At 38.4% G+C, this 26,516-nt stretch overlaps 2 protein-coding genes across 2 annotated transcripts in view; one reads left to right on the top strand and one right to left on the bottom strand.

Annotated features, from left to right (window-relative positions):
- The window catches only part of TMEM266 (transmembrane protein 266), a 107,613-nt gene that overhangs the window by 38,286 nt on the left and 42,811 nt on the right, over positions 1-26,516 (bottom strand). Inside the window, exons 3-8 of the mRNA XM_054214097.1 lie at positions 25,815-26,018; positions 24,578-24,678; positions 23,404-23,509; positions 21,013-21,201; positions 9,277-9,431; positions 3,366-3,439 (exon numbers count right to left, since the gene is read on the bottom strand). Of these exons, the coding sequence (XP_054070072.1) occupies positions 3,366-3,439; positions 9,277-9,431; positions 21,013-21,201; positions 23,404-23,417 (432 nt within the window). The 5' untranslated portion in view covers positions 23,418-23,509; positions 24,578-24,678; positions 25,815-26,018. The remainder of the gene's footprint in view (positions 1-3,365; positions 3,440-9,276; positions 9,432-21,012; positions 21,202-23,403; positions 23,510-24,577; positions 24,679-25,814; positions 26,019-26,516) is intronic.
- Positions 26,006-26,516, top strand: part of NRG4 (neuregulin 4) — a 48,465-nt gene continuing 47,954 nt past the window's right edge. Inside the window, exon 1 of the mRNA XM_054214091.1 lies at positions 26,006-26,091. The gene's annotated coding sequence lies outside the window, so the exon portion shown is untranslated. The remainder of the gene's footprint in view (positions 26,092-26,516) is intronic.

The raw sequence follows: 26,516 nt of genomic DNA, 5'->3' as shown, positions 1-26,516 counted from the left end.
CCAGTGTCTTTCTCTTCTCTTCTGTTTTAACATCTGGGTAACATTTGGTGCACAGACAAATCATAGTGATGTATGTAAACAGAGACAAACATACACAATCATCACCACTAGTAAATCCTGTTCAAATACTTGGAAAAAAAGCAAAAAGACCTGATGTGCACTTCACTTGAATACGGATATTTTAATGTGGGAAGTCACAGACAGTGACAGAGAATATAAAATTAACAGTGTGCAATAAATTCCTTTAAGGCTTGTGGCTATAACACAAGTGTAGAGAGAGCAGGAATATGCTGTGAGAGTAGCACTTAATTTTGTTGGCAGCTGTTCTGCTGGCATTTGCCAGCTGCTGGCACATTTGTTCCCTTCATTTTAACCAAGCAGAAAGCCAGTGCCTGTTTAACTCCAACATGATGGGTCTGTAATTACTTGCAATGCCTTTATAGCACCAGCTTTTAATCAGTCATTATTTTTCCAAAACGTTCACATTTTGTGCTGGAAGTTTTCTGTTTTTTAACAAGTCTTTTACAACTTTGTATTTTTTGTTCTCTAAGTCTGATTTGAGGCCTTCCTGAAGAATTATGTATTCACATTTACAACTCATGGGAAACAAACTACAGAATAAACAATAAACATCCAAACTTAGGAGATGATACTTGCTATGGAAGCAACTCTTTCTGAACACCAGAAATCCTGAATCCTTGCTTTGAGGAAAAAGGCACTGACTGAAGGACTAATCAAACCTCAGCAATTGTGTGCTACATTCAAGCAAACTAATTAAACTCGCTCATCTCTGGAAAATCATCCTGGCATGAATAGTCACAGGCTGCAAAATTTCACTATAACACACAATCTTATCAAGAAATAATGCCAAACAAAGACAGCTGACTCATGGTATTTGGAATCAGAGGGTAAAAAGTCCTCTGAAGGCACCGAAAGAGTAAATAAAATTAAGATGGATGAAAAAAAATTAATTTCTGTGATCCGCAGTTTTTGCAATATTTCACAACCTCTTGAAAAATCAAAGTTTTTGATTTAGATGAGAAAAAACTAAACCCTCTCGTTTTGCTCTGATGAGATGCATTTCAACACAAACAGATGTGCTGTTGCTCATTAAACCAACCCGGCACAAGGCCAACGCCAGCAAACCCAGTAGGAAAAGTGCACCCTCATTCTCTTCCAGATCTGCGTTCTTTGAAACACATCCAGTTGCTCTGTGGAACCACCTCTGTTGCTTTAACCCAGTCAAGGACTCTGAACCACCAAATGAACTAATACCCAAAAATCTACCTCCTCTTCTGTGCACCTTACATGGCTGCCTTGTGGCCTCATTTTTCGTTGGTGTAAATTCCATTCATAATCAAATAGGTGAAGGAAGATACTTTGGAAGACAGAAACAGATAATAAACTGAGTGGTAAGAGGCTTATAAAAAATGAGAACAGCAAGTAGACAAAGAAAAGTAGTTCCAAATACCTAATATAGAGAGAAGGAGAAAAGCCAACACAGATCCAAAATGAGGATGGTGAGGTCAGGCAACCAGTTTTGGCTCTGTAAAGTATTTCTGTTGTTGCTTTCCTGCAAAACACTTCTGAACCAGTTCATCCACTTATGTGGGTACTCTGTCTCAGCAGAACTGAAACAACTAATTTCTTCCTTGAGTCGGACGAGTACTGGCCTTGAGGATCTGTCTGCACTGCCACAACCAAAAGATGACAGCATATGAACCGAACTATGGAAGGGGTAGAGGAGCAAGCCACTGCATCAGGGTTTGAGAAGAATGGTTGGAGAAAACAGAATTTGAGACTACACCCCAGCAGAAGGGAAGTGAGGACCACAGGATAAGTTTTTTGTGAAACAAGCTCCAGAAAGCTATGAAGATCAGGTGAGCATGCATGTGCAGCCATCCTGCTAGCAGCAGAGATACAAGCTGATCCTTGGGAAGCCCAGGATTACAGGGAGCTCCAGGGTGCTAACCCCACTGAAGAAAGATTCTGGGGGAAAGTATTTCTTTACAGGAAACAGACTCCATCTAGCAAACCTGAGTCTTCGAGAATTAGAATGTGCAATTCACAAAGGAAAGACTACAACATTTTTTAATAGTTTAGAGATGTTTTTTCATTCAGTTTACATGTATCCTACAACCCACAATCACCGTCAAAGGATGTGGACAGTAATCGTATCTATTTGTGTAACTGCAGCACCAGAAGGCTAGGATGTCTTGAGATCCCTGCCTGTTACCAAGGAATCCTTTCAGAAAGTACCCACTGATAGTCTGGCAACACCAGCTAGAAAATCCCTATTATGAGTAGAGATACAAAGTGATATAAGTAAATAAATGTACTTCTTTAATAGAACCATGGAAATAAGCAGGGGTATAATGTGGTGAGTATGAATCCAACACAAGTAATCTATTAAGCCATTTGCAGATATCACAGCTCCCTGTTTTTTGGTGGGTTTTTTCCTAACCTTCACCTTAAATTTACTGCAGAGTGACTTTAACATCTGTTTGGATGATAATATTTTCTCCTATGGAAGTAGAAAAAATATTTTAAAATATTTAAGTCCAAGCTGTCTTCCAACTTAACAAACATAAAATGTTTTTTTGTGACAAGTAACATATTATGACCTGGAAAATAGCATTAAAAATATTTTGGGATATTTCAGTAGTCGTCTAAATGTCTCAATATCAATGACTTTTTTTTCGAATAAAGTTGAAAACTGTAACAGATTATCCCAATTTGGTCATTTGTTGTATCATGACTACAGCCTTTTCCAATGCATACCTTCATACAAATTTTTTGCAAAGAAATTCACCATTTGTTTCATTCTCTTACTGTGTCCATATGCAGCAAGCTAGAACATCTGAACTACCTGCATAAATTGTGAGAGGAGATAATACCATTCTTAAAAGAGATCTTTTTGTAACAAAGACCCAACCCTGTGGATCTTCATTCCTGAAGAATATATCTTATTTTCTATATCTTACACCCAGTGACATTAATAAGATTTCTGTGACAATAAATGGGTGAAACTAGTCCTGTCCTGTGCCTGTAGTGCTTCGGAGATTATTATCTCTTTTTGTAGTTTTCCAATTATAATTTGTAAGACCGTATCTTCCATGTTTCCTTGTCAATTCTAGGCAACTGACAAACAGCGCTAATCTAAACAAGATTTTTTTTTAGTTTGCTCAGTAGGAGCGGCATCTGTTATTTTTTTCCTTTTTTTTTTTTTTCTTTCCTTTCCTCTTAAAGTACACTGTGCTACGTTTATTCACAGGCAAATTACTGTTAAACTCTTGCTAACTCCAGTGACAGCATAAAAATACTTTGCAGTTCTGTATGTGGTGAAAGACTTTGGTTATACATACCTCTGAGAAGAAAACAGACAGGATGACCAGGCTGATCCAGTGAATCACTCCTGCAAACTGTGAAGCACTTGAAACTGCAATTAACACAATACAATGAAGCATCATTATAGTAGCAGAATGCAACTTACATTTAATATAATTAGTACTGCTACAACTTACATATAGGTGAAGCTTGCTTTCTTAAATTTTGTAATGGAAGTACCAGAAAGGGGATGGGATGTAAGGGGACACATAACTCCAGCCCTGCCACAGCAGCTGCTCACTGGAGCTTTTACAGATGAGTCCGCTGGTAAGCACTGACATACACATTTTAGGTCTTTGATGCTCTGTCACTGCTCCATGCTCTCACTCCATGCACTGCTTTAGTACGAGATGTGTGACTAAATCCTGTATACCTAAAAATCCAGTTAGAATTCTGTAAGGAAAGAGAATGCTCTGCTATATCCACATTATTCCTTGTATTCAGTCTTTGACAATTCAGCTCAGAAGATCAGTAATTATCTGGAACAGGTGCTTAAAAACTGGTGCTCAAACTAGGCTTCAAAACACATTTCTATCACCTAAATTAATAACCTAGATAGGTAGACTTTTGTACCAGCATGTGGCATGAACAGCTAAGACTGACTCATAAGCCCATTCCCCTCAGAGTCAAGTTTGACTTGAAAACCATAGTGAGAGAGGCAACAGAAGAACCAACGTCATCGTTAACTGTTAACAAGATCAAATCTTAAGATATTAATTTTACGGAGTTTATGAAATATCAGCAATTCTAATTTGTACTATAAACATACTGTGACTATTTTTATACAGTCTATTTCAGGAAATGTGACTGTCATGCACAGCTTGGTCTTTAAGCAAGTTTCTATGAGAACACTCAAGAAAGGAACAGTAAATGAAATAAAACTCCGGTTTAAGTAATCGGTTAGAACACACAATTTCTTTTATAAAAAGTCCTTTTCAGAAAGACAGTGACCATTGAAATCATTCTATGAAAAGAAGTCTGTAAAGGGTAAGTTAAAATGGTAATTTATAAAACTCTGGATTCTACACACTAACTTCCCATATAGGTACTCTTCCTGCATGCAGATTGTTGAGGTAGTTACTCCACTTTCAAAGTGGAATGACTTTGAACAAAAGTCCTTTCAGGAACTGACTGGCAAGAACACTCAGGAAAACGTATCTGAATTCATTAAAAGTATGATTTTACAGAGTACTAAAGCCTTGCATGGACACTCACTGGCATTAAATCAGGCTTTCATTTGATTCAACCTATTTTGCTCATAAGTAAAATGAAATAAACTCAGACAAATGAGTTTGCTGCAAGATTACATAAGCAGCTCCAGGATATGGGTTGTCTTTACGAGCTTAAATGAATATCTTGAAATCTGTAGGATTCCTTAATAATTAAGTTCAACTGAAATTCTGTGATCAAAGTTCCCTTAGTGGCTGACAAAACAAAGCAGAAATCTGAAAGGGCACAGTATCCAAACTGCTGGCAACTCCGACTCTGAAGGTCACATGCTCTCAAGTTTGGAATAAGGGAATGAAGAGAAAAAATTCTCTCTTTACTTCAGGGTATTTGTGAGTCTACTATCCCTATAGCAGACAGATTAAAATAGTCTGTTAGGTCTTGAAGTTTTAAAGAATTACCGTGTAGCAGCAAAGTTTAAGGCAATTGATGACAGTGTGCATAGAGATGCAAGGCTGAGGAAGAATTAACTAAGTCCCAAGAAGATATAGGGCATGCACTAAATAAAGCATCTTATTTTAAAATTAAAACTGATTAAGATGGGAAGGGGGGGGAAAGGGATGTAGGAAGAAATCAGGATACAAAGAAAACTGTTAGCATGGCTGCCACTGGAACTCACAGCTGAGGTTCATTTGGGGCTTGATGAGAGAGGGTTTGCTGTGGTGCAGCAGAGGAACTACTTAAAGATGATACAACTGGGCAAAATATAATACCTTTAGCTTTCCCAAGACATCATCTGTATAGGGTGGCATAAAGAACAAGAAATGGAAACCATTTGTAAACTATTTTTCAGACAGTTGTCGATTGACATACAAGGTTCCGGCTGCCCCTTAGTGGACAAAAAAGATACAGCGACCACGAATTTGGAAAGAAAATCAATTTGTGATGCTGCACTAACTGTGGCAGAGTGCTGGATGTGCTGCCAGACAGTGTGCAATTAAATTGCCAGTAAAACAGTAAATTTGAAAAAGCCTTCCAAGCAAGAAGCTTTTGTAAAAGAGCTGAATCACTAGCCCATAGACTGAATCTGAATATATTCGCCCCTTCCAAAACACTCCCTTGCAAAAGTGCAGTGAAAATCTACAAAAAAGGGAGAAGGGTCTTCTCCAAGAGGTGCTCATTCCTGCTCTATGGTGGTTCGAATACCTCACTGGGATTCAGTCTGAGGCAAAGGACCTAAGCTATTCAGCTTCTACTTTTATCTGGAACAGAATTTTACATGTGTTGAACTTGTAACCTTTTTTTCTCAAAATTGTAGCTAAAAGCCAAAAAGTTCTGCTTTATTTCACATTTTGCTTGTCTGGTGCTATGGGGAAGAAGTGAATGCAAATCCAGATGATTTTTAGTCATGAAGAAGATGGTTGAGTATAAAATGCAGAGCACAGCCAACCTCAATCTACCTCCTCCCTCTTTCCCCTTGCTTTCCCTACGCATTTTCCCTATGCATTTCTTCAAAATGCATACCCAGGAGGGGAGGGATGAAGAATACATCCTGACAAACCCTGAGTGGCCATTATAGAAGCTTGTATTACCAGCACTTGCTTTCGGTGGATGTTGTTCTTGATGATGATTTCCTGGCAGATACAGGCTATGCTGCTTCTGCAAGGAGCAGAGAGCAGATGCTCGCCGCATGGTTTGGGCAAGCCCTGAACCCCTTCTTACCGAGGCACTGCTGCACCACAACATGCATTCTCTTTGCACAGCTATGTGTGGACTCAGACAGGGCCCTGATCCAGCAACCAAACGGACAGGAGCGGAGCTTTTCAGCTTCACAGTTTTCAGGGAGGCCTGACACCTTTGACAGACACACCCACTGTAGTTGATTGCAGAAGGAGGGCAATACTAAGATAATTTCCTGAGCTGCTTTCCCCAAAACTACTGAAGAGGAGGAAGGGACAGCATGGTCTATATTTCTGAGGAGTGGGGGTTGGAACCTGCCATGACCCTCTTTTTTTGAAACAAGATGCAAGTGACTTAATATACATCTATTTCTGCACTTGCAAAACATCACAAGGTATTGAGATGTTATTTCATTAATGCATGTGAAGAGCTTTGAAGATAGGACTAAAAAAGCTGATTATAGGACAGAGACCTATAACAAAAGACCTATTATATGTCCTCTGCTTTCTGGGGTTTCTAATTCTGGCATGAATATGTTTTGTGCTAAAACACCCTGAAAGGTCTTTGTCCTTTTCATGTGCATGACCTACACATTTACAAATGTGGTCTCCATCACTGACACTGACAGTTTTGTATATAGGAGAAGTGCACAGCACAACCAAAGACTGCACTAAAAGTATGAGAGGAAAATGATGCTCTCAAAATGCCACAGCCAAAGCAAATGCCAGCTTTTTTTCTTTTTTTAAAAAGGAGGCTTCCTAAGTAATTACAGTCTATAATGTGGATTAGCAGTTGTTATTATGAACAAAATTGGCAGTGATGTGCCGTAGCATATCCTAATGCATTGGTTGATTTCGTACAGAATAAGGGATCATTTAAAACTGTAATTACATTTTTGAAAAACATAATTATGGCGTAAAGGCTTTTTAAAACCTTAAGGTAAGGGACATACGTTCCTTATATGACAAGAAGTAATGGGCACAAACTTGAGCATAGGAAGTTCCACCTAAACATGAGGAGGAACTTCTTTACTTTGAGGGTGGCAGAGCCCTGGCACAGGCTGCCCGGAGAGGTGGTGGAGTCTCCAACTCTGGAGACATTCAAAACCCGCCTGGACACGTTCCTGTGCAACCTGCTCTGGGTGACCCAGCTCTGGCAGGGGGGTTGGATTAGATGACCTCCAGAGGTCCCTTCCAATCCTATGGTTCTATGATTCTATGACACAACGACGATACTTATACCAGCCCCAACAAGATAGCCTTTATCTGATTTAAAACAAATTAGAAGGTATTCAACTTAACAAAGGTAAGAAGCCTGATGGGTTGATGCATTAGCTAAAACACAAAGTAGCGACACAGAGTGGAATGGGTCCTTTCTCAGGTGCTGAGAAAATCCATAGAGGCAGGGGCAGCCTCTGAACGGTGAAATCACCTGGCTCAACCTAACACCTGTAGGTCATGTGCAAGGTGTAAGCTGCAGAGGTTTTAAGAGTACCACATACACTTGACACATAGAGGAGGAATGATCTCTAAAATGAAGTCTTCTTTAGAAGATTCTTCAGAAAATAAATTATAAGAAAGCAGGTGCTTCCAGAAGAGAGTCTCCCAAACTGTGTTACATATCTAAGAGAAATCAACAGAAAGAGTTTTTCAAACTCTTCAGCTCTACAGGAAGTGACAATTCTCTAAATAAACAGAAAGATGTGGTACCTCAATAAATATTGTTTAAAGTTTCTTCCTCATTCAATTTTTAAGAACTTACACCCATTATTAGCATTCCTGACTTTTTTGAAAGCAGCAGACTTGTCCAAATTCTGGACTTCCTCATCCAAAATGGTAAATCACCAGAGACTACAGAAAATAACAACTGTAACGGAGCAGCCATGCTCAGAACAGTGTGTGCAGTATGGACAGACAGGGTCGTAAATGATGGGCAATGGTGTGGAAAGACAGCTCAGTCACTTCTTCATCTTACAGGATTTATAAAATAGCTGCAATTATCAATAAAGTCCCCTAAAGTAATCTTAATACAATTACAATACCTAAATATTTATAGTGAAATCTAACTCCACTAATATCAATTGACAAAACACAAAAATCAAAGGACTTCTACAGACTAAAAAGGTCATTTGCTCAGTTTAAAGTTGCCATAGAAGATACCAGACAATGACTCTTTCACACTATGCATTCTTGCATTCATGGGATTTTCTGAATCCTGTCACCGCCATTTCAACGTATCTGAGATTCTACATGGATGCTAGAGGCTGCTCTTCAACATTTAGCATAGGGAAAAAGGCAGCTGGTATTTGTGTTCATGTCATCTTTGTATCATAAATGCAAAAGAGAAAAAAAAAAGGAATGGAGGAAAAGAGCAGTAGAAAAAAAAAAGGTGAATTAGGAAGTAAAACAACAGCAATAAAATTTCCATTGTGGAACCTGCGTAGAGTGAATTCAGATAAAGCAAAACTATGCAAGCTACTGTTTGACTCCCGGTATATTATCAAAGTGGAATCAGAATCTCTATCATTTCAGTGCATTACAAGATAGAAATCCATAATTTCAATTCCTACGCACCTCAGTAGAAGTAAATTAATAATAGAGATAGCACCAAATACCCTAGCAAGTTCATCACTTCTGTCTAGCCACATGCATGTGAAAAGTCTCAGAGATTAAATGAGGCACAAATGATCTTCCTTCCGTGTATACAGAGTGTGTCTGTAAAGGACAGACCTTTTCAAGTACTAATGACAATATGTGCAGATCTCTGCATATACACTCTGCTTGTATCCTTTGAAAATTTGTCCTATGCTGAATTTGGTCAGCAAAATAAGGAAGAGACTGATTTCACGATACCAGGGTTCCACAAAACCACTTTTTTTACCTAGCCTAGTAACCATTTAAATGGTAGGAAAAAAAAAAAAAATCCCCACCATCCCCCCACCTTGAAAAACCTCCCAGCAAGTCAAGCCTTTATTTCACCAAAATTTAAAAAAAAAAAAAAAAAAAAAAAAAAAAAAAAATTGAAAAAATTCCTCCTACTCACACTGGAGAAGCTTTATATCTATTAGGAGTTCCAGAGTCAGAAGAATCACCACCAATACTACACAGGCTACCAGGAAACTGTTGAGACTTGCACTGAGCAAAAATACCTGCCACACAGCTGCTCGTCTCCCACAGCACGGTTTTAGCCAGTTAGATCTAAGGAAATAAAATCAAGAGGAAAAACAAGAAAAGAAAAGAAGAAGTGAAAAAGGAAGAGAGCTAAAGAGCAGTGAACTCAAAATGACAAGTTCTGCTGTTAAGAATACACTCAGCAATAATGTATAAAGACTTTGCAAAAGTTGCTTTTACCAAGTTTCTTTACCAAGAAAAACACTTTACAAAAAACTTCACCCTGGGGATCTTGTGTGTCTCTCCAACCCTCTGGAGCATACCCGTATTCAAGTGCCTTCCAATGCACTGAGTAATGCAACCCTAATTATCATACATACTTTTCTACTTTCCTCCTGTCTTACTATTTTTCATGTCCTTTTGTTTTGACATACATGCTGCATTTGCTTATCTGTGATTACCAAGGCATAGCAGGACTCTGCTATAAGGTTAGAAGCCAATGATGTTTTTCAATAATTTCTCTACTATTGAATTTTACGGTCATGCAGCTTTACCCCTGTTCTGGTATGAGACAAATCAGACAAGAGCTGCCAAATTTGGTTTGCAACAACCAGTCCAGGATATAATGGAAAAGAGCAATAGGAATCTGGAAAACACTGAAGAATAAGCTCGGGGGCTCCATTGCTACACCTGCACTAGCAAATATACACGGCCTGGCAAAGTGTGAAGCAACTGGCCAAGGCTGCCTAGCTTGTCTATTTGTCTGATTCTCACTAACCTGTTTGTGGACCAGGCCAAAAAGGACTTTGCCAGAGTTTGGCGTAGCACAGTTTTGGGGACAGCATACACCAGAGTTAGTTTAGATGAGGTCACCTTGTTTTGGAGGAAAAAGAAGGTGTAGGCAAGATGAAGGAAGCTGTGAGGCCTCAGGCTACAAGGACCAGAACTCTGGAAGGAAGCTGATGAATCAGTAAATATTGCACTAGTATTGTGCTAATGCAGATACACATTTTCGAGTGGGTTGTTAAAAAAAAAAATCATCTTTTTTTTCCTATTGAAAATATTTGTAATAGGAATAACATCCTGATACTTTTTTCCTCCAAAAATCCCCCGATAGTTTCACTTTGATACAGTATTGTATCATTTCTCATCACAGTGTTTTGCAATGTTCTTGTACTGGCTCACCTCTGAAAGTTCTGATGGTTGCCTGACACTTGATATTTTCAAAACACTGTAAATACACATTAGCTAATAAAGAGCTGACATGATTTATTAACTAGAGTTTAAGAAACTGCAAGCATACAGAAGCATGGTGCAGTAACCACTCTGCCTGCACCAAAATATCAATACACAGAAATCAATGGTATACAAGAAGATATCATGATACTGATCAATTCCAAATAAACAGCTCTAGACTCAATAACTCATGTTATAATCAAACACTTGGAAGAACATTGCAAAACATTCCCTGACGTATCCATGCTCAAAAATGAGGGAGAAAGTGATAGTAAGCAGTGCTCAGAGACTTGACACTTTGAAGCAGCTTCTCAGAATTAAGCATATCAACTAAATACTTGTACTCAGATTGCCTGATTACCTGCCTGTAAAAGACCTCCTCAATTGACTCTTAAAACTTCAAAGAAGATTTGACATGTGTTACTATCAGGAACTTGCCCTTAGCTTAACTTTGTTATGGTTCTTGCCTGAATATAGGATGCACTAGACTTTAAATAGGCATTTTAAAAGATAAGGAAAAAAAGGCAGTGGGATCGGGCCTTTTTGCAAACTTGATCTTTTAATGGATTTTATTTTATATAATCTCAAAACAGGATAACTTGTCTTTACTGCAAATGCTATTTTGGGGTTTTTAGATCTTTCTAAAAATAATGCTACGGAATGGCCCTGTTTAAACAAAATAGGTTTTAGTTCTATTCTCTTCCCACATATATCTTCCCTTTTCCAAAAAGACCCGTTTTGCCAGCATTTTCATACTGCAGGACAGTTTTCCCTCTTCCCTGTTCTCAGAATGATCAGTAGAGGGCCTAAGTACATTCCTTTAAAAGCTTTACGTAGTTGAGATTTTCAAATATACCAAATGTAACAGTAAGAATAAATCAACCGTGATACTCGGCACACGTTGCATACCACCATGATAACCATTACTCAAGACAATCATTACTTATAGAATGCTAAAGAATGTGGAGTTATTCTGCTGCTGCAGTACTAACATTCCACTGATTCCAAAAAGCTTCTGAACAAAACAAAACAATTTATGATTGGAAAAGCAATCAACATAAGAGGTTGAGTGCAGATCACCTGCATGTTTACATCTATATATTACTCTTAAAATATATAAACTGATTTCAAAGACACAATTGTTTAAAATTTAAGCACTGAAAAAACACCTCCAGTTTAATATCTTAATTTATTACACCAAGGTGCATTTGTTCAACACTTTTCCTGGGAATGTACAGTGATTAGCATCTTCCCATCACTGCCTTGCAGACCTCTTCCCAGACTTCCTCCAAGTCCTCTGAATCCAACGACTTTAACAATTAACTCTAAAAGGAGCGCTGGATGGTTTCTTTTCCGGGTGCTGCTTAACTAGCTCATTCCCTGCTACTTCTACACTCCTGTATAGTAGAGTCCTGATGTTGCCTTGGGTTGTTGTTTTTTGGGTTTTGGTTTTTTACTTCTTAGCTCTTATAAGGGATGGGCATAAATAATAAAAGGAACTACACTGCAGTTACAAATTATTTTAGATAAACATGTTAACCTGCTAACAATACTGACTCCTAATACACAAATCTCATCTCCTCCAACCCTGTAATCTGTTTTAGTAGAGTAGTATCTCTCCCTACTGATGTGTAAAGCACTCATCCACTCAACAGATGAGAAATCTAGCCTTTGAGAAAAACAAACTCCTGCCAGAATTAGTGTGGGTTTAAACTTACCTTCCAAATCCTGGCCATTTCCCCTGCAATACTGCAAAGCTACACTAAGTGTAAAGCTCAGATTAGAAACTCAGCTACACAGACATTTCAAAAAAACCCAAAAAGTTAACCTACACGGCTCATAAATTTATGAAGAGATTACATAACCATATACAAGTAAAACATCTTTTTCCCTCACTACAGACAAAAGAAAAATGTATAAAAAAAGCGCCCTATTTTGTTCAGAGAGCAAGTACAGCTTCTTTGGTGTCCTGACTCTGCTGTCTGGGGATGCCATGCACTATATGGACACAGTAAAATGTGACTTAGGATAACCTTACTTTGAACAGGCTCATTAGGTACCCCAGTAACTCCGTCTGTATAACAGAAATATTACTTACCTTTCTTACAATGCCTGGATGAAGTAAATAAATGTACTAGCATGGGAATTTCTTGGTTGATAGTGATACAGGGCTGTAAAGTTTTGTTATGAGACATTAAAATATATTTAGTGGAATTTTACCAGGGGAAATTCTTTTTAAAGATACTTTCACACATGGCTTTGTGGAAAACCAATCTGTCATCATCACTGCTAGTTTTATTAATAAACAGCTTGGAAAAAAGAACATAAGGCAAAACTGGGAAAGGTTTAACATATTTATTTGGTAAGGAACCACTACAAACAATTTGTTCAAGCTGTTAACAGCTGTCACTGTTTCTATTTTCTGGTCTTGCAAACAAATACTCCAAAATCTGCATTATACCTAACCCTGCCTTTTTTTCTTTTTGGCTAAACAGCAAGTGTTTGCATCTCACAAGATGGCTATGATCAGAAAACAGAAGGATGGATAAGATCCAAATCACACTCTGAAGGAGCAGAAAGGCCATAGTCAGGAAGTGACAGAAACACAGAAACGCTAAGTACCAATACAAAACCTGGCTGAGACAGAAGAGACAGCAGAGCCTCCCAGCAGGCTACAGGTAGCAGCTGGAGGCCTTGAGCAACTCCAAGGAACAGACAGAGCTCTGCACCCCTTACCTGGACTTTTACAAGCTTAGTTTAACTACAGAAGTTTAACTACTGAGAGAACCCTCAACCTTTTTTTTTTCCCCTAAAAGTTTTACTTTATCCCATAATATTTCTAGGAGGACTGCTGCAAAACTCTGTTGCTCAAATGGCAAGAAAGATTCCCCAGTTTTCTGCCTAAAGTCACATATGGCCAGTTTATACATATTTGCTCTTGTGCCAATATTGTTCTTTAGCTTGATTAGTTCTTTTCCCTTGCTGGCATTTTGTCCGTGATGCATTTAGACACAGCAATGGCACACACTCATGTAATTTAATTGAAGCCCATGAGTTTTGTAAAATATATAGTTTCTATAACTGTCCTAGTAGTCCCTTCTGCATGTGAATATAAACAACTAGAGTGGTACATAATATTTTGGAACAGGTTTAATTACATGAATGCTTTTCAGCTCTATTTGAAGTACTTTATGCTTTCTAGGATCATCTGTGCCTTCTTTATAGGTGTATATCACAACTTTTGCTCACAGACATCCTGTGATTACCTGGTATATCACTCCTTTCATTAGAAAATTGCCTATTAGGTTTTTCCTTATTATCACAGAATCACAGAACAGTTCAGGTTGGAAGGGACCTTAAAGATCATATAGTTCCAACCCCCCTGCCCTGGGCAGGGACACCTCCCACTATACCAGGCTGCCCAAAGCCTCATCCAGCCTGGCCTTTTTATGCTAAGATCTTTAGCATGATTAATCAACCTTTAAGAAACATAAGAACAGCCATACTCGGTCAGAACAAAGGCTGGGTTATCCTGTCTCCAACAGCGGTCATAAGCAGATGTCTCAAGATTAATAAGAACACAGCAAACATATAATACTTGCCCTTAAAACTCTCACAGCATCCAACTATTTTCAATTTGGTGATTTCCTGAGACATATGTGGTTTCTCAGATTCTACTTAGTAACCTTCAATGAATTTCTCTTCTACAAACTTGTCCAACCTCCCCTTAAGGCTAGGTAAGCTAGATAAACTATTATATTAGCAGCCACACATCCTTTAGAAAGTATTTCCACACATCTGCTGCCCTCTGTGCAAAGAGCAACTTCTTTTTGTTTCTTTTGAATTGGGCCTTGATCTATTACTGTGTCCTAGCCCCTCTATTGGGGTGTGGGTGTGTGTCGAACCTTACTTTAACCTCTCTGTGTCACAGATTTTGTAATCTCAATCAAATCTCATGCCAGCCTTCTCTTTTCCAGATTGAAGGGTCCCAGCTTACATACTAATCTCCAGTGGAAGTCGTATCATATCTTTGATCACTGTTTTCCTTTCAGTCTTTTCCAGTTCTTTGATATCTACCATATCCTTTTTTACAGGGACCAGAACTACACTCATGTTCAAGACATGTGCAAAACTTGGATATATAGAGGCCAACAACAGCCTCTCTTTTAGTTTCTACTCCTTTTCTTAATGAATCCTAACATATATGATTTGCCTTTAGACTGCTGCTCAGCATTTAGATGACTTTTTCATGGACCCTCCTTCCAGACTAATATTTCTCTTTTCCACATTTCTCCTTTGCCCTATTGCTTACCCATCTTTCAATTTTTGCACCAAGCCATATCTTCTCCAAATTAGACAATTAATTCCAATGTAAAGGCAGATAAATTGGACCCATGTCATTTCCACTCTCCAATAAAAAGCTTTGCAAACAATCACCTGCCTGTGGGCTACAACTACAACACTTCTACCCACAAAAAGTACCTGGGAAAAGCAAGTTCTGTTGGAAAAATACAGAAAGATCTACACATCAAAAACATCTGAAAATCACTAAGCTAGAAAATTAATTCTATTTTTTTATTTTTTTACTTACAGTAGTGCTCCCTCTACCAATTGGTGTTACTGATAAAAGACATTAGAGGGACACACCCAAAGAATTTAGGTACTGGGATAAACACAGTAATGAGCTATTCTGGAAAACACCGTTTACAAAGATAACACTTAAAAGCACGTGTAGAGAAAAAGAAGTTTCTAAATCACTGAACATCCCTGTAACCCAGCCCAAAGTTTCATGTCTTCCCTAGTGAAGAGCTGGTCGCCTCACGGGTTCTGTTGTGCTGAATGCTCATTTTCTGCTGCAGTGCAGGTCTTAGATTTGGACCAGAGCACAGTGAGTAGCAGTGATATAGTACTGCACAAAGAACAAGTGAGCACTACAGTTTCATTCACTGTATTTTGCTGTTAAGATTTTGCACCATCTTTCTGGATTCAGACCGTGGCTGGCAGCTAAAAATAAATTTAAAGTCACTTTTGTAAATACAAGGAGCCTGCTCACCACATGAAATAGTTCTGCCCTCCAAAACCTTTGCACTTTATCTTGAGCTTGGACCTCATTATTCATCATGTATCAACATGATGTGCTCCAGGATCTGCATGAGGTGCACAGAACTTTTCAGAAAAGGGACTGTTTTTTAATTATGCTGCCAGATAAAGACAAGAAAAGGAGAAAACAAGAGAAATGTGAGAACTTGGTCCATTCAAGTTCTTTTAGTTAAAGCACCTTTAAGCTTCGTAGAAAACACAGGTAAAATACCTCAAAGAGCTCAAAATAAAAAAAGAAAGATGAATATGAAAACCAGAAATAGCGGCATCCACTTGATGCAATTACAGAAGACAGACTGAAGGAACAGCCAGCCTTTTCTCCCAGGATGGGTGAATACACTCATCAGTGAAGGCCTGCAACCAATTTAAAATGAAAAGCTCATGACTCTTTCCTGTGTTAACTTTTGAATCTCTGAACATCTCTGTTCAGTTTTGGTTTTCCCTCCTTTTCATGTCTCTCTATCCCTTCCAATGGCTTTTTTCCCCCCAGATATTCCTACTGTTTAATGCACTTTCTATCTGCAACCAAACAAATTTAAGGCTATGAACAGAGGATCATAAATGATTAAATTACAATGGCATGACTATTTACAGCTAATGTCAAGTGAGTCACATTAACTGTATGAACTCCCAACCTTTACAGCTGTTGATGTAAAACATGGTATTTGAAAGCAGCTTCATGTTTCAAATTTTTGTAAAATATAAAAATTCAAGAGCTGCAATCTAAAAAAAATACAACAGATAATTTAAAGTTGGTGTATCTCTCTCTCCTTGCTTCTCACCCCCATTAAACACAGATCCTTATAGACAGACAGGCTCGCTGCCTAACTGCATATTCACAAAAAAAATATACAGCTTGTTGTGCAACTGTCTGTAAATTATTTTACAATTTATTATGAGTGATACCTCCTAATTGGAACTTCAGGAAAATACAGGAAGGAGAACTTTTCTCTATCCCCACTTGTCTGTAGCACACATGTACCACTTTCTGCATGCTGCCAATTTCCCAACTATTCCCCTTCATTTTTATTGGTCATTGATGCAAAAATAGAAGAGAGAAAGTAATTTTTGGAAAATAGAATGCTTGATTGGAAAAAAAGAAATTAAGAGTGGCACTTAAAGCTGATGTTAACATTTAAAAACCTCCTCAGCTTTCTGGATGATTAGTCTCCTTAAAGAAACATTTACATACTCTTCTCATGCAAACTGAGTTCAGTGCAGACACAGCCTCTCCAACACACTCACAGACACGAAGAAAATCAGCAACTTTCCTGCTGCTTTTCGTACACAAGTATCACCTGATCTGTTACAAATATGTTAGAAGTGTACACCACAAGTTGTCCTTGGCATCCAAGGCACATTTTTTGAATGAGTTTATTTCCCATATACATGTCTCCAGCCTATGCCTTGACCATTTCTGCAATGTCTAAGCATGGAGTACATTCCACAGCAGTGATATCTAAGGATGATTCTATCAAGTTTACTGCAGGGCAATACAGCAGGAATAGTAACTAATGAACACCACATTCATATTAGTTCTGAGAACCGAGCTACTGTTTCTTCACAGTGCTACACAAGATGGAAGAGATACACCGTTATATATAAACTCAAAATGTTTTAGTTACATATTGTTGGCACTTATCAGAAAATTTCTTTTTTCTGAAGAGTGAGACCCACAGCTCTACTAACACCAGGCGCATCAGCCTCACTGCAGCTAGGAAGCATGCCAGACGCAGGAATTTCTCCTGTCTTTCAGTGGAGGCCACAGGCACTTTACTCCTCTTCAGTGCAAAGGCGGCAATGCCAGCCCACCCACGTGATTTACAATGAATGAGAATATTTGCAATGCAGATTTCATCCAACTTAACCAACTTCCATCATATAAATCTTTGTACTTTCCCTGTTAGAGAAGTCTACAGAGGGAAAAGAATTTTTGCTCAGACCACATTAGAAGACAACATATTTTGTGTTTTGTTTGAGGGTTTCTGGGAGAGCGGAAAGATTCTTCTTGCCCGATTACCCTTTCACTGCTTACAGGTGCACTTCAGGGACAGGCTTAATGTGCCATCTAATCTGCAGTCCTTTCTTTATTGCTTAGCATAGGGATCAGCATTGTAAACTAAATTTCTGACAAAAACAGCTCAAACTGTCTACAAAATTCCTTCAACAACACTGACAGATGGGAACTGACTGCCCTGAGCATTTGATATGATAGAGCAAAGATTCATCAAACTGCAAAAAATAAAATTTTTATTCCAGTATCTTTAAAGCCATGGGAATGTCAGTTTACATATGGTCTGTCTAACTAAAGACAGACCATAATTTTCCTTCATTTTTGCTTTTCATTTTTTTTCTTTTCTCACGGGAGGGGTAGTTAGACTGATGCCATCTGAGAGTTTCCAGGCACACACAGAGAGCTGAGCTATGACCCATCTATTCCTGGCTGCTTATTAGTATCAAGTTTATTGAGAGAAGCATTCCCTCAGACAAAACAAAAAGCTCCCCTAGTTAGCAACCAGGTTAAATTTGCACTTGTGCTTGGACCATGAACACCTTCTGGCCTTAAAGAAGGAAAGTTAGAGAAAGCCTTGGGGTGCAAACAACCAAACCATTAAATCAGAAGACTCCTTTGTTGCTGACCCATTCATATCTAGACCCATGTCTAACCATGTTGCTCTGTGCATGGACATGGAGTCTTACTAGTGAAAAAGCACAGCAACCCACACGATGAACGAGAGATTGTGGACAATTATGTTGAAAACCACAAGATCATGGACAGATGCAACCTGTAACAACAAACCAGCATTTTCCAAGCACAGAGATGTGCCAGACCTTCCTGCTGCAGAGCTTTGCAGTTAGAATGTATACAACTTGCCTAGATCAGCTACAGATCTACAACAACAGAGCCATAAAGGCTGGCACCTTCTCTGAAATTCTCAGGGAAAAGTATACAGAAGGTAATGCTTGGAGTCTGTGATGAAGGCAGACTGACACGGAGAAGAAGATGAGTCCTACCTCACCTTTTAGTACTCTCTGGCATTGGTAGTATCTTCTGGGAGGTATCTCCACCTGCAACCTGTATGGAAGCATTGGGGTAACACAGCTTCACAGTTACGAATACGGATGCTGGCAGAAACTACAGGGACTTAGACATTTTCTGCCACCTCCTGTGCTGCCCTTCCCACATCACTCCCTTCATACATGAGGGAGATGTAGCTCGCAGTTCCTGTGCCAATCTGATCTGACCCACCCTACCTCCTTTTTACTCAGTTGGAAGCCAGTCACATCTAACAAGGACATGAGAAAGAAATTACACCACATTCATAAAACCACACATATTCCCAAACAAGCCATGAGGTGGAATAGGGAAAGTATTTTACTTTTGCTGCCGGGCTTCTTGAGCTCAGCTCTACTCCTAAATTTCACAGGGTATCAGCTGCAATCAGCGCTTCTGAAAGGAAGAAGCTGCCATTCCCACAAGGCAGATGCAGTCCTGGGACTCAGCTGAACAAACTCAGACAAAATGCATTGAGACATACAAACTAAAGCTCTGAATTTTCTTCAGAGAATCCACTCTACAGTTGTGAGGTCTGGATGGCAGCTGCTTATTTCCGTTTGGACTGATAAAGCCACAAAAGTAGTCTGTGTGAAGGAAGAGATCTCTGCTGAGGAACAGAATGACAAGTCTATTTCCATGCTTAAGACTGCAAAGCTGCTCAAATGGTTACAATAAGAGATCTGTGCACTTTGGCACAGTGAAGAATTGAGTTTCAGATCATAAAAATCTATAAAAATGCATATTTGAACTAAACTGGTATTTACTCAGCACCAAAATAGCCTGAGGGTTACACCTGCATACTCAAATTAATTTTCAAGTGCCTCTTTTGCTATGCAGGGTATTTTATGTTACAGTTGTACCACACTTACATAACCTACTTGAAATGTATTTCCCCTCGTTTGGAGTAACAACTTTCTGGAGATGTCTCACAAAGTCCAATTTGGAAAGAAATTAAAGGCAAGAGCCTTCCTCACATGCTGCTTCCTGACTACCATACAGAATACCTGCTGAGCAGAGATCAAGCAGGTCTCTCTGCTGACTACTGAGCACAGGTTAAAACACATTCAGCCGTTAATAAATGAAGGTTTATATAAAGCCTTCAATTCATCAATGAGAGCTTGATATGACTTACTGTGAAGTGCTTTTAGATGGATCTTATTGAGAGTGGAGTATATATATGTTCAGTGCAACACACAGTGGACAGTAATCACAGAATCAGAGGGGCTGGGCACAAGCGCTCATCTAATCTCTGTCCCAAGGGATGTTAAACTATAGTGTTATCATTCATGACAAATGCGTCTTCTTAAAGACGTCTAGCAATTGCAACTCTATTCCCCACCTCCCCGTAACAGCAGTCTATCCCAGCAGTTCACTACACTCATTATTCTCCCCTAGCTGCAATTCAAGCTTTTTACATCTTGTCCTAAACATCATGGAGACCAATAAGACTGTTCTCTTACAAGCTCCCCTGAAAAATCTCTTCTTCATGTGAAACAGAAACAGTAATTTCAATCAGTATTCCACGGCAGGTTTTCTGAGCCTCTAATCATTCTCACTGCCTTCCTCTTGATTCTTTCCAGTTGACCCAAATCTTTCATAAAAAATTTAGTATAGCAGTCCACCTACAGCCACTCTAAGCCTGAACCAGGCATAAGGATGACTTCTAATGTTCTGTAGGACAACAGCTCTACATAACCTGACACTGGGTTAGGTTTGGGCAAATGTTACAAACCTATTAATATCTTTTATTCCATTAAAACTGGAACAGTTGTATATGTAATATGTATATGCATTATCAAAGATAATGTTCTCACATAAGCAAACTACGCAGTTCAAATTATTCTGTGACAAGTACACAATCTGTCCAGAAATCAGCAGTATTGTATTTCTCTCTCAGTCAGGAGATGTACAACTACGTAGCAGAATCACAATAGCCAACTCTCTATCATCCTGAAACTCCCCTGAAACACCTTTCACAAGGAGCTTTCACAAGGCCATTCCACTAGTCTGATGGGCTAGATGCTTGGTCTAGTTTTCCCTGACAGAAGGCTTCCAGACTGTGGTCAAATAGCAGCTATGACTCACTTAAAATTATAAAGAGCCCCAAACCAGCACAGGTCAGTTATATTAGAAAAAGTCATTTCCATACTGTGACAATGATTTTAAAAAGTTTGAGGACAACTGGCTGCACTTACCTCAAAGTTTTCTTTTTTACAGGCCACGGAATTCCTATAACCTGAAACTATAAAACACAATTCTGTCCTTTGTACTTACCCTTCTCTTTGGTACTCCTCATCCAAATTTGACAAAAGCTGGGACCCAGCCACAGACAGATCAAGTGCAGCTAAAGGTAGATCTCGATAAGCAAAATTAACAAGCTGTACAGGAGCAATGCTTTTGGTCTCTTCTTCCACTTGCTGTGAAATTATCTCAACTTCTGAAACACCGCCTTCTACTGTAGGCCTGAAAATGTAATAAGCAAAATAAAAAAACCCTCTCTCTATGCACACATACATATAAACAAATATAAATAAATAAAGAAGCAAGCAAGTAAAAATAAGTTAGAGACAAGAACTTCACGTAATCCTAAAAAGCCAGTAACTTAAAAGGCCATTGCAAGGTCATTGAGGGAGGCATCCTCATTGAGGGGACAGATCAAACCTCTCCAAACTTGTCTTTTGTAGATCCCACTGCAATCACCAGAAACCTCACAGACAAAGGAGAACAGCATTTCACTCTGCTGAATCTGCTTCAAAAGCACTAAATATAAATGGATGTGTTATAAACAAACTAACAAATATGGAAACAATGCATGAACCCAAAAGCAAAATATTTGTGCAAAACAGAAAGAAGGCATGTAACTATACCAACTAAAAACTCACTGCTTTGTAAGTCAGATCAGTGAACAATGAATAGCTAAGCTTATTAACCATCATATACAAATCGACTGTTAATTAATGGATGCAGTTTGACCCCTCTTCCACTGTGGGTCAATATTCAAATAGTTTTGATGGATGGCGACTTTGTTTCATTCAACTAGAAAGTATCATTCTGTTACAAGTTATTTCAAAATCATTCCGAAAGGAGAACAACGATTCAGAAGAATTATGGACTCCTCTATAAAGATTATCTTAGCTATCCTTATGTACTAAATCTGAACTTACTACCCTGCTAACGTTAATGGGAACTCCATGCAGGTAAAACCAGAGTCTCACTATGTATGTGTCTTCCACATTTGTAACAAGATACTACTTATCGAGAAACTCAGACTTCACCAGTTAACGTATTATCTAGCGCATGCAAAGAGTGAGTTCATCGTAGGAGAGAGCTTGCATGTCAAGCCCCAGCAGGGACTGATCCTTTGCAGCACCCAGTGAAAGCTGCTTGCTCCATTTCATTCTGAGTAGGTGCAAGCACAAACTTCTCCAGCTTTCATCCAGGGTAGCTTGTTAACTTTTGAAGAAATCTCAGGCTACTTGTCAGAGGTTTTCAACAGCAGGTGTATAGGTACTCTTTTTCTTTAGGGATATAGTTAAAAAGTGTTTAGCACCCAACTTCCCTCTGTTATTTGACTGCAAAAGTTGCATTGGTGATTTTATTTTAAAGACGCTTATTATAATCTTCCAGCTATTCAAGCAACCTGAGTAACAGTTCAGGTTTTTTTCCAGCAAAAAAAATGAATAATTTAGAAGAGTTCTTAACTTGTAAGTCTAAGGATGTGGCTGAAGGAACTAAAATTCTATGTGAAAGAGACAAAGATGCCATTGGTCAGAGCCTCACCATTAGACTAACCCTTTCAGATGGAAAACATTATTGTTAAATTAAAAGAAGCTAACAGCTGCCAGCATTACACAAGAAAGTAATTTTTAAAATAGGAAAATGCTGTTATATCTCAAGTATTTAGCAGGGAAAGGCTGCAACTGTGTCATACTATGGCAGAAAGTACAGGTAAAAGGAAGTACTATTTAAACAACCTAAAGGCTTATTTTATTGTCTAATTAATAATAGAAAGTAATGAGATTCTTTCATTTCCAATAGAACTCTGCTGCTCTGTAAACAATTTGAAATTAGAAGCCCAGAGGGAGGAGCTAATTTTAGCAAGAATTTTCTTTCTTTGATTTTCACCTTCAGCACCATCCTGTGGACATTCACCTTTACAAGTCCAAGCTGGTTCAAGTTCTGCATGAAAGAGCATACAATGATCCAATTTCCAGTATTGTAAAGGATAAAGCAAATGTGTTGGTTCCCTCTCCCCTCAACAGGGAGAATACCTTCTATATTCTTAGACAGACTAAATGACAGACATTGTCTGATTTGACTGAAAAGAAAAACAAACAAATCAACAGGCTAATGTTGCCAAACAGCTTTGGGCCAGGTTTGGTGGCAGGAAAGAAAAAAGGCAAACGGATCTGAAAATAATATGACACACTAGTTTTCAGCCACTGGCTGTTAGTAACATCTCAGAATGCTTACAGCATTCATGCTTTTTCTAATTCACACTCTTTAGAAAACTCACCAAATCCTCCTACACCTTCTCAAAATACCAACTTTTCCTTCCAGTAATAGTGATAGAACCCTCTTGATGTCACACATAATTCTCCTACAGGTAGCAAACCATACCCTTTTATTTCAAATAAGTTGTAACTATCCTCATGTGGTACTTACTGAGGATTGGTCATGTTGGAGGATGCAACCAAATCAGCAGTGGTTCCAGTATTTACCTAATTCCAGCTGCTCTGCACAGAAGTTCTAGCCTTCCAAGATTAGGTCTCTGTGAGAGGCAAAACAAAGTTACTAAAACACTGTCAAAAGAACTCCAAAGGGCTGCACTGATGTTTGATGTCATGTTGCGCGTTTGTCTAACAATTTTATTTACGCCATGATTCCTTTTTGAAGTGGTTTTATTCCAGGTTAATTCCTCCATATTATGGAAGCTGTAAAGTTACAGTGCATTTACTTATACACATGGACACCTGCTCACACATATACTTCCATAAGAACACAGGTCTTGCTTTAAACCACTAGATTGTTGAGAAAAATAACCAAGATCAGAGGAGGGATCTTCAAAGAAAGCTCATGGCTTCAGGAGTGCAAATTCTACTGGAAACCAACCAATTTTTTTTTTTTTTTTTTTTTTTTTTTTTTTACAATTCAGTATACTTTATAAAGATGAGCATTAGCTTTGTAAACAAAATTTGGGGTTTCATGCTCGATTTTCCAATTTGAACTGTGTTTCTGACTCCCTTTGCTACTTTAGAAAGTCTCTTCCAAGAATTAATTCATGTTGTCAAACATTCCAGATGGGCTGCTATCAAGATGATATTTTGATCAACAAAACCCACTAGCACATTTGGAAAAGGTGCCACACTTGCTTGTGGCAAAATCTCCATTTGTGTTGTACCTGGACCGATGCATGGCAACCAGAATGGAAGAGGACAAGCTTGTGAGGATGAAACCTACTGATAGACAAGTTTTGGTAGCTGGAAAAATATAAACTGGAGAATACCATATAAGAAACAAAAATTCTTAGAAAAAGATATAATGAGAGACTTTGTAAAGCTACTGTCAAGATTATAAACTAAATGATTTTTAAAAGTAACATAAAAACATACTCTTAACTAAACAGAAATAGTCATTGGCAAATTAAAATATTTACTTAAAATAACACCAAGAAAATTTCATGATAATGAAAAACGCTTCTTATTCTGAACTTTATACTGGAGTCACTTACAGGCTGAACTGTTAGTAACAGTCGAGTATTTAGAGTGGAGACATATAAATGCAGGAACAGCATGACTCTTATCAACCACTTGATACCAAATAATAAAATTGAACTTACATCTTTTGTAGAGCCATTTCCAAGGCTTTATTTTATGTTTTGTAACCTTATAACAACGTAAAACGTAGTCAATGCATTCTCAGATTTGCCGGATAATGTGCCTGGGTATGCAAAAAGAAAGGGTCTACACTGTGAGCACCTTCTTCAGCCAAGTCAGTCATAAGTCAGCCAAAAGCAATTTAATTATTCATATGAAGAAAACAAACATGAGTGACTTTAAAACAGAAAAATACATGTGTTTTACAAAAACACACACACTCCATTTATCTATAACTTTGCAATAATTCTAAAGTCAGAGTAAGAAGCCAGCTTTTTTCAGATAAACCATCCCTGATACATCAGAGACTTGATTTAGTATCCATTCAGTATCAATGGGAGTCTCTTCCCTGACCTTCCTACTCCTTGAATTACCTTATTTATTATATCCCTAAGGTAGAAAAATACTAAAATATTTGCCTAAAATTATGTATATTTAAATCACACGCTGAAGGGATTTGTTGAATTTGTACCTATGACAGCTTTATGATTGCAATTGTTACACCTACCAGCACAACAAAACTAAAATATAACTATCAGCTTTGTTTTGCAATGTTAGCTCCCTAATATCTCATTTTGGGTTGACATTTTACAACATTTAAAAAAAAAAATTAATGAAAAATTCTACCCAAACCAATCATTCTAAGCACTCAGACTGAGAAAATAGTAAAGGCATGAGGTACTTTGCATCTGGTCTTGTGAGACCGAGGAATCCTGCTATCCTTTTTTGCAAGCCTGGAGAATAAAAGATAAATGGAGATACAGCTGATTTTGGAAATGGGAATAAAACTGATGGAAACTGGCCTCAGAGGACAGGCAGACAGGTGTAGACATGGGAATATCTTAACATAGTAAAAAACTCACCATTTATTTGTGAAACAGCACAGTGCTAATGCTCACAACTTCTCTCCCAAAGGGGGTTTAGAAAACAAAAGAATGACAAAAACCGTGCAGCTAGATTTAAAAAAAATTCTTAGTTTTTAGATTAATCTCAAGATTTTGAGGGAACTTAGGTCATAACAGTGGGGCCAGCAACACTGCAGTTCTTTCACATAGAACATGAACATGAAATATTTGCCCCTCCAGAATACAGACTCAGTCTCTTTTTTCTTTTTAAAGCTGGAAATATGTTCGCATTCACACAGAATTTTGTTTTACAACTCAACCAGATCTGACCAATGTCAACATCTATAAGCCCGACCTGCTTCCTCTTACTGGAGTTGGCAGCTCTACAGATAGTTTGCTCACCACCAGGACCGAAGGAGCAACTCTTGGCCGGGCAGCAAGCTCTTCTGATAGCTCTGATGGCTCCACAGGGAGCAGAGTCCAACTCGAAGTAGCTGAAGGGATCGTTACCATGACATAAGGTGCTCACAAAGGTGAGAGGAGTGAAGTGGAAAGAGACCTGAAAGGAGATAGAGGGAGTCAAGTCTCCAAAGGACTCACTGGAGCCTTCCTGAGAGAAAAAGTGGCAAAAAGTGAGTAATTTCTGGTGCAGATGACTAATGTATTAGCTGATTTAATGAATTAAAAAGACAAGTAGTTAATATGTACAATAAGATGGCAGCACAAGGAAAACCTTCAAAATGGACGTAATAGGTTGTCTATATCTATATCCTAAAGGGATTACTATGATTCATGCTTCTTCCTAGGTTTTGTGCAAGCAACAGAAATGTCTTAACATATACTGATGTTTTACAGAAACTTATTCCGTCCATCCATTCCATCTTATCTGTTACATTCAAAACTTCCTTAAAAACCCCCACCTTTTATATAGCATAAAATACTTTCAACCTCCACAGGAAATTTCTGTGCAACTGAGTGGTGTTTAAAGGCAACAAGGAACAGCAGGGAGATTTAATTCTTCTGCATTTATCTCTCGCTTGCATTGCTATAGGATATA

Source organism: Rissa tridactyla, chromosome 9 (assembly GCF_028500815.1).
Source record: "Rissa tridactyla isolate bRisTri1 chromosome 9, bRisTri1.patW.cur.20221130, whole genome shotgun sequence".
NCBI lineage: Eukaryota > Metazoa > Chordata > Aves > Charadriiformes > Laridae > Rissa > Rissa tridactyla.
This window is presented reverse-complemented; position numbering and strand designations above follow the sequence as displayed.